The sequence below is a fragment of the Lynx canadensis genome, chromosome C1 (genome assembly GCF_007474595.2).
Source record: "Lynx canadensis isolate LIC74 chromosome C1, mLynCan4.pri.v2, whole genome shotgun sequence".
NCBI lineage: Eukaryota > Metazoa > Chordata > Mammalia > Carnivora > Felidae > Lynx > Lynx canadensis.
The window spans coordinates 133,621,872-133,634,699 of record NC_044310.1 but is presented as its reverse complement, the minus strand read 5'-3'; the positions used below and the strand labels follow the sequence as shown (position 1 = coordinate 133,634,699).

At 33.5% G+C, this 12,828-nt stretch overlaps 1 protein-coding gene across 1 annotated transcript in view; it reads right to left on the bottom strand.

Moving 5' to 3' along the window:
• The window catches only part of KYNU (kynureninase), a 110,576-nt gene that overhangs the window by 7,789 nt on the left and 89,959 nt on the right, over nt 1-12,828 (bottom strand). Inside the window, 2 exon segments of the mRNA XM_030326644.1 lie at nt 1,087-1,172; nt 3,081-3,133. Of these exon segments, the coding sequence (XP_030182504.1) occupies nt 1,087-1,172; nt 3,081-3,133 (139 nt within the window).

The following is a 12,828-nucleotide window of genomic DNA, read 5'->3' as shown; positions in this document are numbered from 1 at the left end:
TTTAAAATGTTTTATTTATTTTTTAGAGAGAGAGAGAGACAGACAGAGCATAAGCAGGGGAGAGGCAGAGAGAGGGAGACACAGAATCCGTAGCAGGCTCCAGGCACTGAGCTGTCAGCCAGAGGCCGACACGGGGTTCAAAAGAACCAGCTGTGAGATCAGATGAGCCGAAGTCAGATGCTTAATCAACTGAACCACCCAGGTGTCCCAAGTTAGTCTCATTCTGAAATTAATTAATATCAAATAATTAAGCTATATTGATATGGATATGAATATAATATAGATATAAAAGGACAAAGTAGGTATCTATATATCTATATAAATAGATGGAAAGGTAGATATAAATATTGGAAACCAAATTGATTCTTTGGATATTATTATTTAGGGTGAAACTAATGTTATTTTAACTAAAAACATTCATTTACTAAAAAATATATATTGAGCCACTAACAGTAGAGAGATTATACAAGAATATGATGGAATAGACACTCCAGTAAAAAAAAAAGAAATCCATTTAACTTATGAGACAGCCTTTCTCATTCTTTGGTTTACTCTGATTATTTGTATTTTTTTCCTTAAAGTATGTCTTCCTATAGTTCTATCATATGGCACTTGGTGAGTTCGTTGACTCACAGAACCAGAAGAAACAGAGTCTCCAGTAATCACAACAATATCTGGCACATAATACTTTCCTAATAAGTAAATGTTGAATGAGTGAAATAATCAAGAACTAAATATTGCATGCTTATTTTGTCACAGAGACACCAAGAGAAGATTAAGCAACTTCTTTAAGGTCACACAAATTCTAAGAGGAACTAAAAATATGTATCCCCAAATCAGTTCCAGTTAACATTTATTAAGTGCCAACAACATTTATTATGTGCCAAGCACAGTGCTGGGGCTGGACACCTAGATAAGAGATGTCAATTAGCACAGAGTCATTGTCCTAAAGGAGAATACCAGCTTTTGACCATTGTTTATACATAATGAACATTAATCTTGCTCTTTAGCAGAGAAGGTCCTACAACATGTCACAGGTAAAGAAAAAGGTGAAGATATGAGAAGGGTAAAGCATAGTTCACTTACCTCTAAACTAGCATGTAAGGAACAGACCAACAAAATGGGAGGATTTGAAATTCGAAATCCACTAACCCCAGGGATTAATTGCAGTTCTGAAAAATTAACATCATGTCATTTTTATAGAATGTACCTTGAAAAGTGTCCTTCATGGATTTTTTATGACACTATAGTAGAGAGAAGAATAAGATTTAAAAACTTTTATTTCTAAGATTTCTGAGATATTTAAGAGAAATTCTGTGGACCTAGAATACTGGCATAGTTCCCCTTCACTTGCAATGTCTCTCTCCCCTGCCCCACTTTCTTAGCAGCCTACCAAATACTAGAGCCCTTAGAGATATAAAAATGACCTCTTAAAGAAGATTTTCTGTACCTCATTCTCTGTCCTTCCACACTCCCAAGCCAGCATTCCTTAACCTGCCCCATGCTTTGCTTTTCTACTATGAAACCATATCAGTGAGAGAAAAAAAATCAAAATTTTAATAGTTTGTAATTGTAATGTCATCCAAAGGCAGGAATATAAATTAAATGACCTATGAAGGTGACTTCTAGCACTAGTATTATTAGGTCAAGTGGCTTCTCCTAGGGAAAAAATAATAATAATAAAAAGGCTTTTAAAAAAATGATCTGCCTAAGTATGATACATTTAAAAGGTAATTTAATAGCAGGTATTATCCTAATTAGAATCAATTAGATTGAATAGTAGCAAGTTAAGTCCAATAGCGTTAAGACTGCTCATTGGAGATCAAATTAAAGCTAAAACTGACTAAAAGAGCATTAGAATATTCTAGATCTTTAGAGATGCATCTAATCCAGGGCTCAGCAAGCTATGTACTGAGGACCAAATGTGGCCCTTGACTTGTTTTTGTAAATAAAGTTTCATTGGAACATGTAGCCACATTCATTCATTTATGTATGTCTATGACTGCTTTAGCACTACAATGGCAGAACTGAACATTTGCCACAGAGACAGTATAGCCCCCAAAACTTAAAATGTCTCCTCTCTGGCCCTTCACAGAGAAACTTTCCCCACTTTCGATCTAGTCCAATTCTCCCATTTACAGATAAGAAAAGCCAACACAAAGAGTGTAGGCAACAGGCATAACAGAGCTAACTATTCCAGCAGCCAAGATAAAATGCAGGTTTCTTGATTTGACTGGAAGAGCCCATCTTGATCTTGTGCATCTTGGTTTTTGCAAATATGAATATATTTAAAATAGTAACTCAGGTTAGTAGTAGTCTGAAGGATCAAGTTGAACTGAAGACTCTCAAAACACTTATGAAGCTTTCTGTATCCCACATGATTGAAGATGGGAGTCACTCAGGAAAAAGAAGCAGGGCAGTTTGGGAGAACCCTGCACGTGTTGAAATTCCATTTCTACCTGCTGGGGTTCAACTGCCATTGTTTCGTGTGTGGCAAAAGCCACAGAAGGAAGAAAAATTGGAAAAAGAGAGACATAAAGTGAACATTTATTAAATAGCACTGCTATGTGCTGCTTGGTTTACAGCTTTGAACTTGTCTTACCCTCAAACCAACCCCTGAATTGGATATTATTATTCACATTAGATATGCAAGAAGGAAAATAAAACAAAAAACAAAAAAATCCCAAGAAGTTATAATTTGTGCAGCATCACAAAATTATTAAGCAGCAAAGTAGAATTGACATCCAAGTCTCTCTGGGCCTGACTACAAGCCAAAAATTCTTTCCTGCCCTCACTTCCTGATGTTCTGGGTACTCAATATTGATGAGATATGAATCCTATACATTACAGCTCATTTCCACTTACTTCCCTACAGAGGGATAGACTCGAAATGATGCTAAAATCTACAAACACTTAGTCTTACACTCTGGAAATGTCATTTCTTATTTTAAGAATTCTCAGTGGCATTTTCAAAGTGCACTCTCCATGAGGCATGTATATTACATGCCATACAAAGACAGATGAAAATTGAAATAAAGGTAAAATAAAATGACTTGTGAAGTGAAACTGAATACACTTACTGTTATCCATCTTAAATCTGGTGCTGATTTCATGGCCAAACCATCCCACTAACCTAAAACATAAATAACAACATTAGATACTTTGCTCTACAAAAATAACTGCAATTAATATAGGAATCTGGGCCCTATATATGAAAGTCATTTGTGTTGTGATTCATCAAATACACAGGCATATATATGTTATATGATATCATAAGGCAATTAATATTTATAACCTTATCAAGAAAAGGATAAAATCAATTTATTCATATAACTGTATAATTTTTGTAAAGTTAAGCCATCTGAAAATCTATATTTAATGATATTTTATTGTTTAAAATAAAATGAACAAAAAATGTTGAGTTTTTAAATTTTTTTTAGATTTTGAAACAAAAGTAAAAGCTCAAAAAGAAAAAAACAATTAATACAATAATATATTTTTCACAACAAGCTCCCTAAAGAAAAATGGTGTAAAAATAACCGATATAATTGTTGAAAATTTTTGAATAATTTCCTAAGGAAATTGACTGCTTTTTTTTTAGTGAGATAAAGAAATTAGAAAAATCATATACATGCATTTGTGTGTGCATAGTAGAGGAAAATAATTATAAAATAATTTAAAGAAAAGTATACAATTTGGGAAATATGAATTCAATATTTCTGATAATCTGTTCTACCTAAATAAATTTTTAGTTTTTTTTTTTTAAGTTTATTTATTTTGAGACAGAGAGAGAGAAAAAGAGCAAGCTGCAAGCACATGCAAGTGAGCAGGGGAGGGGTAGAGAGCGAGGGAGGGAGATAATCCCAAGCAGGCTCCTCACTGTCAATGCAGAGCCGGATGTAGAGATCAGTCTCATTAATGGTGAGATCATGACCTAAGCCTAGATTGAGTCAGACACTTAACTGACTGAACCACAGGTGCCCCAATAAATATTTAGTTTTAATGCTGCCAAAATAAAAAATTCCACGGCATTTTGTTAGAACTGGGCAAAATATTTTTAAGTTTACAGAAAATATGTGAGTGAATATAGTAAATTTTGAAATATAAGACTACAATGTTTAATTGTTCCTATCAAGGAACAAATAAATAAGTCATGATGAATGAAGAAATGTTGTAAGTGAGGTGCAAAATAAACTAGATCCAGTTACAGCAAGCATAGAGGAAGCAGAGAGGAGAATAGGTGAAATAGAAGATAAAATTATGGAAAATGATGAAGCTGAGAAAGAGAGATAAGAAAATACTGGACCACACGGGGAGAATTAGAGAACTAAGTGATTCAGTTAAATGTAATAATATCTGTATCATAGGAGTTCCATAAGAATAAGAGAGAGAAAAGAGCAGAAGGTTTCCTTGAATAAATTATAGCTGAGAACATTCCTAATCTGGAGAAGGAAGCAGACATCCAAATCCAGGAGGCACAGAGAACTGCCTTCATATTCAGTAAGAATAGGTCTTCACCATGGCATAGCATAGTGAAACTGACAAAATACAAAGATTAAGAGAGAATTCTGAAAGCAGCTAGGGACAAACAAGCCTTAACCTACAAGGATAGATGCATAAGGGTAGTAGCAGACCTGTCTACTGAAACTTGGTAGGCCAGAAGGGAGTGGCAAGAAATAATCAATGTGCTGAATACAAAAGATGTACAACCAAGATTCCTTTAACCAGCAAGGGTGTCATTCAGAATAGTAAAAGATATAAGTTTTCCCAGACAAATGAAAACTGAAGGCGTTCATGGGCACTAAACCAGCCCTACAAGAGATCCTAAGAGGGACTCTGTGAGTAGAATGCTGCAAGGACTACAAAGGACCAGAGACATCACCACAAGCATGAAACCTAGAGATAACACAATGACACTAAATCCATATCTTTCAATAATAACTCTGAATGTAAATGGACTAAATGCTCCAATCCAAAGACATTCAGTATCAGAATGGGTAAAAAAACATGATCCATCTATATGCAGTTTACAAGAGACTCATTTTAGACCTGAGGACACCTTCAGATTGAAAGTGAGGGGATGGAGAACCATCTATCATGCTACTGGAAATCAAAAGAAAGCTGGAGTAGCCATACTTATATCAGACAAACTAGATTTTAAACTAAAGTCTATAACAAGAGATGAAGAAGGGCATTATATCATAATTACAGGGTCTATCCATCAAGAAAAGCTAACAATTATAAATGTTTAGGCCCCCCAACTTGAAATACCCAAATATATAAATCAAGTAATCACAAACATAAGCAAATCTTATTGATAAGAATACAGTAATTTCAAAAAGATGTTAGAATGGGAGAGAGCCAAAGCATAAGAGACTGTTAAAAACTGAGAACAAACTGAGGGTTGATGGGGGGTGGGAGGGAGGGGAGGATGGGTGATGGGTATTGAGGAGGGCACCTTTTGGGATGAGCACTGGGTGTTGTATGGAAACCAATTTGACAATAAGTTTCATATATTGAAAAAAAAAAGAATACAGTAATTTCAGGGATTTTAATACTTCACTTACAACAATGGACAGATTATCTAGGCAGAAAATCAATGAAGAAACAATGGCCCTGAATGATACACTGGACCAGAAATACTTGACAGATATATTCAGAACTTTTCATTCAAAAGCAGCAGAACACCCATTCTTCTCAAGTGCACATGGAACATTCTCCAAGATAGATCACACATTGAGTCAAAAAAAAGCCCTCAATAAATATAAAAGAATTGAGATCATACCATGCATATTTTCAGATCACAACACTATGAAACTTTGAAATCAACTACAAAAAAATTTGGAAAGCCTCCAAATGCATGGAGGTTAAATAACATACTACTAAAGAATGAATGGGTCAACCAGGAAATTAAAGAAGAAATTGAAGAATATATGGAAGCAACTGAAAATGAAAACATGACAGTCCAAACCCTTTGGGATGCAGCAAAGGCAGTCTGAATAGGAAAATACACTGTAATCCAGGCGTACCTCAAGAAACAAGAAAAATCCCAAAAACAAAACCTAACCACACACCTAAAGGAACTAGAAGCAGAACAGCAAAGAAAGCCCAAAGTCAGCAGAAGAAGAGATATAATAAAGATTAGAGCAGAAATAAATAATATAGAATCTAAAAAAAATAGGACAGATCAATGAATCTAAGAGCTGTTTTTTTTTTGAAAAAATAAACAAAATTGATAAACGCCTAGCCAGATTTCTCAAAAAGAAAAGAGAGAGAGCCCAAATAGATAAAATCACGAATGAAAGAGGAGAGATCACAACCAACACCACAGAAATACAAAAAAATTTAAAAATACTATGAAAAATTATATGCCAACAAACTGGACAATCTGGAAGAAATAGACAAATTCCTAGACACCCACACACTACCAAATCTCAAACAGAAAGACATAGAAATTTTGAACAGACCCATAACCAGTGAAGAAATTGAATCAATTATCAAAAATTTCCCAACAAATAAGAGTCCTGGACCAGATGGCTTCCCAGGGGAATTCTACCAGACATTTAAAGTAGAGTTAATACCTATCCTTCTCAAGCGGTTTAAAAAAATAGAAATGGAAGGACAACTTCCAGACTCATTCTATGAAGCCAGCATTACTTTGGTTCCCAAACCAGACAGAGATCCCACTAAAAAGGAGAATTATAGGCCAATATCCCCGATGAACATGGATGCAAAAATTCCCAACAAGATACTAGCATAAGGCAATCCACTGTATATTAAAAGAATTATTCACCATGATCAAGTGGGATTCATTCCTGGGCTGCAGAGCTGGTCAATATTTGCGAATCAATCAGTGCAATGCATCATATTACTAGGAGAAAGGATAAGAGCCATATGATCCTGTTAATAGATGCAAAAAAAGCACTGGGCAAAATACAGCATCCCTTCTTAATTAAACCCTCAAGAAAGTCAGGATAGAAGGAACATGCTTAAACATCATAAGAGCAATATATGAAAAGCCCACAACTAATATCATCCTCAATGGGGAAAAACTGAGAGCTTGCCCCCTGAGATCAGGAACACGACAGGGATGTCCACTCTTACCACTGTTGTTTAACATATTGCTGGAAGTCCTAGCCTCAGCAATCAGACAACAAATGAAATAAAAGCATCCAAATTGGCAAAGAAGTCAAACTTTACTTTTCGCAGATGACATGATGCTCTAAATGGAAAACCTGAAAGACTCCACCAAAAAGCTGCTAGAACTGACACATGAATTCAGCAAAGTTGCTGGATAAAAAAATCAATGTACGGAAATCATTTGTAGTTCTATACACCAATAATGAAGCAACAGAAAGAGAAATCAAGAAATCGATCCCATTTACAATTGCACCAAGAACCATAAAATACCTAGGAATAAATCTAACTGAAGATGTAAAAGATCTGTATGCTGAAAACTATAGAAAACTCATGAAAGAAATTGAAGAAGGCACAAAGAAATAGAAAAATATTCCATGTTCATGGATTGGAAGAACTAACATTGTTAAAATGTCAATACTACCCAAAGCAATCTGCACATTCAATGCAATCCCAATCAAAATTGCACAAGCATTCTTCTCAGAACTAGAACAAACAATCCTAAAATTTGAATGGAACCACAAAAGACCCAATGTTTATAGCAACACTTTCAACAATAGCCAAATTATAGAAAGAGCCCAAATGTCCATCAACTGATGAATAGGTAAAGAAGATGTGGTTTATATATACAATGGAATGTTACCTGGCAATGAGAAAAAAATGAAGTCTGGCCATTTGCAACAATGTGGATGGAACTGGAGGGCATTATGCTAAGTGAAATAAGTCAGTCAAAGACAGATGTCATATGTTGTCACTCATATGTGGAATTTGAGAAACTTAACAGAAGACCATGGGGGAAGGAAGGGGAAAGAATAAGTTCAAACAGAGAGGAAGGCAAACCATCAAAGACTCTTAAATAAGAGAAAAAACTAAGGGTTGATTGGCGGCAGGGAGAGAGGAGAAAATGGGTGATGGGCATTGAGTAGGGCACTTGTTGGCATGAGCACTGGGTGTCGTATGTAAGCATTGAATCATGGGAATCTACTCCCTAAGCCAAGAGCACACTGTATATACTGTATGTTAGCTAACTTAATAAATTATATTTAAAAATAAATAAATAAGTAAATAAATATAAAATAAAAGAAGTGATAATTGTCACATTTCAAAAAAATGCAAGGATGAATAAAAGATATCCACATTTTTATAGTTTTCAAAAGAAAAATTTCTTTTTGACTTTAAAAACAAAAGAAAATATAGAAGGAAATATCAATATGTTTATAAACACTTAAAATTCTATACTGAAATGACAAATAAAATTAAAAGGCAAACCAATGATGTGGAAAAGGCTGCTACTTGCCATGTATGAGTTTTCATCAAGTTTTTTGTTTTTGTTTTTGGTTTTTTGGCAGAAAAGGGCAATGCGCCCAAAGCTACCCAACCATAGAGCATGAACAGGGCATTATAAAAGCAGAAATGCAAATGTACCACAAATTCAGGGGGAAAAAACCCTTAATCTCTGTAATAATTTTTAAAATGTGAAATAACATTAAGATGAGACCATATGAGGGATGCTTGGGTGGTTCAGTTGGTTAAGCATCTGACTTAGGCTCAGGTCATGATCTCCCTGTTCATGAGTTCAAGCCCTACATCGGGCTCTGTGTTGACTGACAGCTTGGAGCCTGGAGCCTGAAGCCTGCTTCAGATTCTGTCTCCCTTTCTCTCTGCCCCCTCCCCTGCTTATGCTCATGCTCTCTGTCTCTGTCCCTCTCTCTCAAAAGTAAATAAACATTAATAATTTTTTTTATTCTACATATATTCTACAAACTCCATATACCAAACTGGCAAGTCAGTCAAAAAGTACGAATCCTATTTTCACCAAGGATTCAAAGAAAAAGAAATTAGTAGTTTGTCTAATCATGAGAATAGTAAGTAATAAAACCTTTATAGAGTACAGTTTGAGAATATATGGGACAAATATGTAGAATTTCCTGTCCCAGGACTTTTGTTCTTTCCAAACCATTAAAAGTACTATTTAGATCGTACTACTTGAAGTATGCTAAAATTTATGCGCTCGTACAATGAGTACAATACTATTTACAGGGTCAAAACACCTATCTCAGAATAGAGAGTTAATAACATGAATTATACTACTTTCATACAATGGAATACTATTGAATCCATTATAAAGATCTTATTTAAAAGAATATGTATGCAAAAAGAATAAAGTGGAGATCACAATATTTAGAATATTACTCCAATTTTAGAATAATCATATATTAAAAACAACAACAATAAAAAAATATAACGTATGCATTCATTTGTAATTCTGGTCAAAATTTTAAATTTTTTAATTTCTGATTTATTTGTACCTCTGTTTTCCAGAATTTTCTAAAGAGCATGTATTGTTATTGCATCAGAGAAAAACTATAATTATCATTTTAATCCATATTCATTAGTTCAAAATTTTTTAATTTTAAAAATCATGTATATACATAATTTTGTATATACATACATATATTTTTCTATGTATATATAACATATACTTATGTAGAATTAGTCAACAAAGATTAATTATGTAAGATAACTAATGCTTTTATCCTACCACTTAAAAATATCATATGGCTTCCCTTTAGTTGAAGGGAAAAATTCACAGTCTATTAGCCCAAGCATAACTTTCAAACCTTATATATAATATTTCTTTTCTCATTTCAAATAATTCATTCTCAAAACCTATCAAACACCTCTCCCCACCTCACCTGAACACCACAGGTTTTCTTCCTGAAAATGCTTACATGGGTAGAAGCTGTGTAGGAGCAATGAAAGAAAAGAATCAGGGCAGAGCAGTGAAAGCCGAAGTGATATAGTACCTGAGGAAACTCCAGTAAAAACCTATTTTCTGAAGTGGAGGCAAGGTTTTCTTATTTTAATTTCAAAAGCTACACCCTTCGTAAAACCATAGGTAAAGTACAGGGGTGAGCAGGATTATTTTCAGAATAGCTGCTATACTAAAAAAGAAAAGAAGAGAGAGCATTTATATATAAAGAAACAAGAGGAGCTCTAATAGTTGGAAGTAGTCAGAGAAGAAGATACCTGAAAGGCTATCCTGTCGCCTGACCTAACCTCCGGTTTAGTCATCTCCCCAGATTGCTGACCCAGGAAAATTCAACTCATTCACTGATGAGCAGTGTGAAAAGGAACTGCATATTGCACTGTCACAAAGATTTTACATGAAAAATGTAAAAGGAGAAAAATCTACCCACAGATATAAAACATGCACCAGGAAAAGGTTGCCAGAAAGCTGATGAAAATGTAAAGCAAGTGAGTAAATTAATAAAACAATAGAAACTGAATGAGGAAATTTTCCATATGATGGAAAGCTACCAAGTAGAAATGCAAGAATAGGATTGATATAGCTTGACAATAGGAGGCATAGCTTGCAGAAATCAAGAAAAATTCAAAAAAAAAAAAAACATGTAAAAGAAATTTTGAAAAAAAAAAGGAAAGAATGCAAGGAAGTTAGGAAACTAAGGAAAAGACAGCAAGTGTCAGAGGAAAGCTGTGAGAGAAAATGAACAAAACAAAAAAGAAAATAAGAAAAATTTGAAATAGCCAAGAAAGAAAGTAATAAATGTAATTAGCAAATGATCTCTATCATAACCAAAGTAAATTTCTGAAGACAAAAAGCAATAAAAAAAAGAAAAAACTTTTTAAAAAGTTATAATTCAAGACAACTATATTAAATTAAAAAATGCATTGAATCAACCATACTGAAAAAATGCAACATTGAATTGGGGAGAATTATTCAAGATTGGTCAATTTTATTTAAACTTTATTAGTTACTGAATTTGGGGGGTGAAGAAAAATACTGAGATTTCAGGCAAAAGTGGTAAGACAGAATAAAGGAAAAAATATTAGATTTGTTTCAAATTCATCAAATGCCACACTTCAATGAAGAAAATAATGTAGAAATATCTATATAATATCCTCCAAATAGAAAGAAAATGTAATGCATGAATATTATGTGTGGATAAGCCAAATTGTATAAAGATTACTGACGTTGATTAAGCAAGAGATCAGCTAATATTTTCCCCGTGAATTCTTCATGAAAATCTACCTGAAGGTGAATTTAGTCAGCCAAGAGATGCCTGAGGGCATTATGACAAAAAGATATGTGGTGGTTATTGAGTGTATTTAATTATAGGACTAAGATTAAACAAATGTGGGGATGAAGGTGACAGAACATAATGAAAGAGAATGCTATATGACAATGTGAAAATGGACAACTGGCAAAATGAGGGAAAATAAATTTCACTGATCATCCATATTTAAACTTGATAAATGAAGTAATAGAAGTATAATTAGATCTAAGAACACACATTAAACACCAAGAAAGTAAAAATTGACTAAGTCATGGGGTGATGAGTGTTTGGGCAGAAGGAAAAGGACATCTGCTAAATCTTTCATTGTTCATGGAAGATAACTAATAGAAGAAAACAAGAAAGATTAGAATTTTAAATTAAAATCTGAAATATCAGAAGTATTAGCTGAAAAATAAAGAACCAAAAAGGAAAACATATATCATGTTGAAAGACTAAAAAGATCTAGAAACAGGGGTGCTTGGATGGCTCAGTTGGTTAAGCATCTGACTCTTGATTTCAGCTTAGGTCAATTTCATGGTTTATGAGTTCATGCCCAGCATGGGGCTCTGTGCTAACAGCATGGTGCCTGCTTGGGATTCTCTCTCTCCCTCTCTCTTCACCCCTCTTCACCTCCACTCTCTCTCTCTTTAAATAAATAAACATTAAAAAAATCTAGAAACAGAAAATATGACATTAAGTGGCATTGAATTAAGACTAGACATAGCCATCAAGGCAATGAAAGTCAATGGGTTTGATTTAAGTACTGAAAGGCAACGTTATCAGATTGTATCATACAAAGATTGTACCATAAATCAAAGAGAATCAATTAAAATGAGTGATTCAGAAAAAAATAGAGTAAAAGGATGAGCACAGGTATAAATAGAAAATGCACAAATGAAGCAAGGGTGGATGCAATCTTTATATTAGACAAGATGAAATTCAGACCAAAAGAGTTAAATGTTTTGGAAAAGGACATTTTATAATGCTTATGAATTAAAATATTCACAATAAAGACAAAACAGTTATGAATTTCTAGACATCATACAACAGGACAGCAACATTACAGAAATAGAAATATCTTGTGGTTTCAGTAACATTTTATTGACCTCTTTGAGTCTATGACAGACCAAGTAAACAAAATATCAATGAAGAGGTAAATCTTATCTATAAATATTTAATGCTTTGCTCTGAAATAAAGATTATAGCTTTCTAAGAAGTGCTTATAAAATATTGACTAAAATTAACTACGCAAAATGTAGTATTTCCAAAGTGGTTATATTGCTGACTATATCTTCTGGTTACAATCCAATAAAAATAGCAATTAATAAGAAATTCAAAAAACCAGAAGACTCAATTACTTGGGAAATTAAAATAAAATTTATCTCAAGTTATTTTTATGATCAAATTGAAATGGTAGAATTTCTTTAAAAAATAATGAAAACACTATAGATCAATATCTTTTGGATATTGATAGAATAATGCATAGAGAAAAATTCATAGCTTCAAATTCAGATCAATAGAAACATTTTTAAATGAAGCAAATAAGTCAATAATAATACTAAAAAAATCATAGAGAACAAGAAAATAAACTGAAATAAAGCTGTAATGTAAA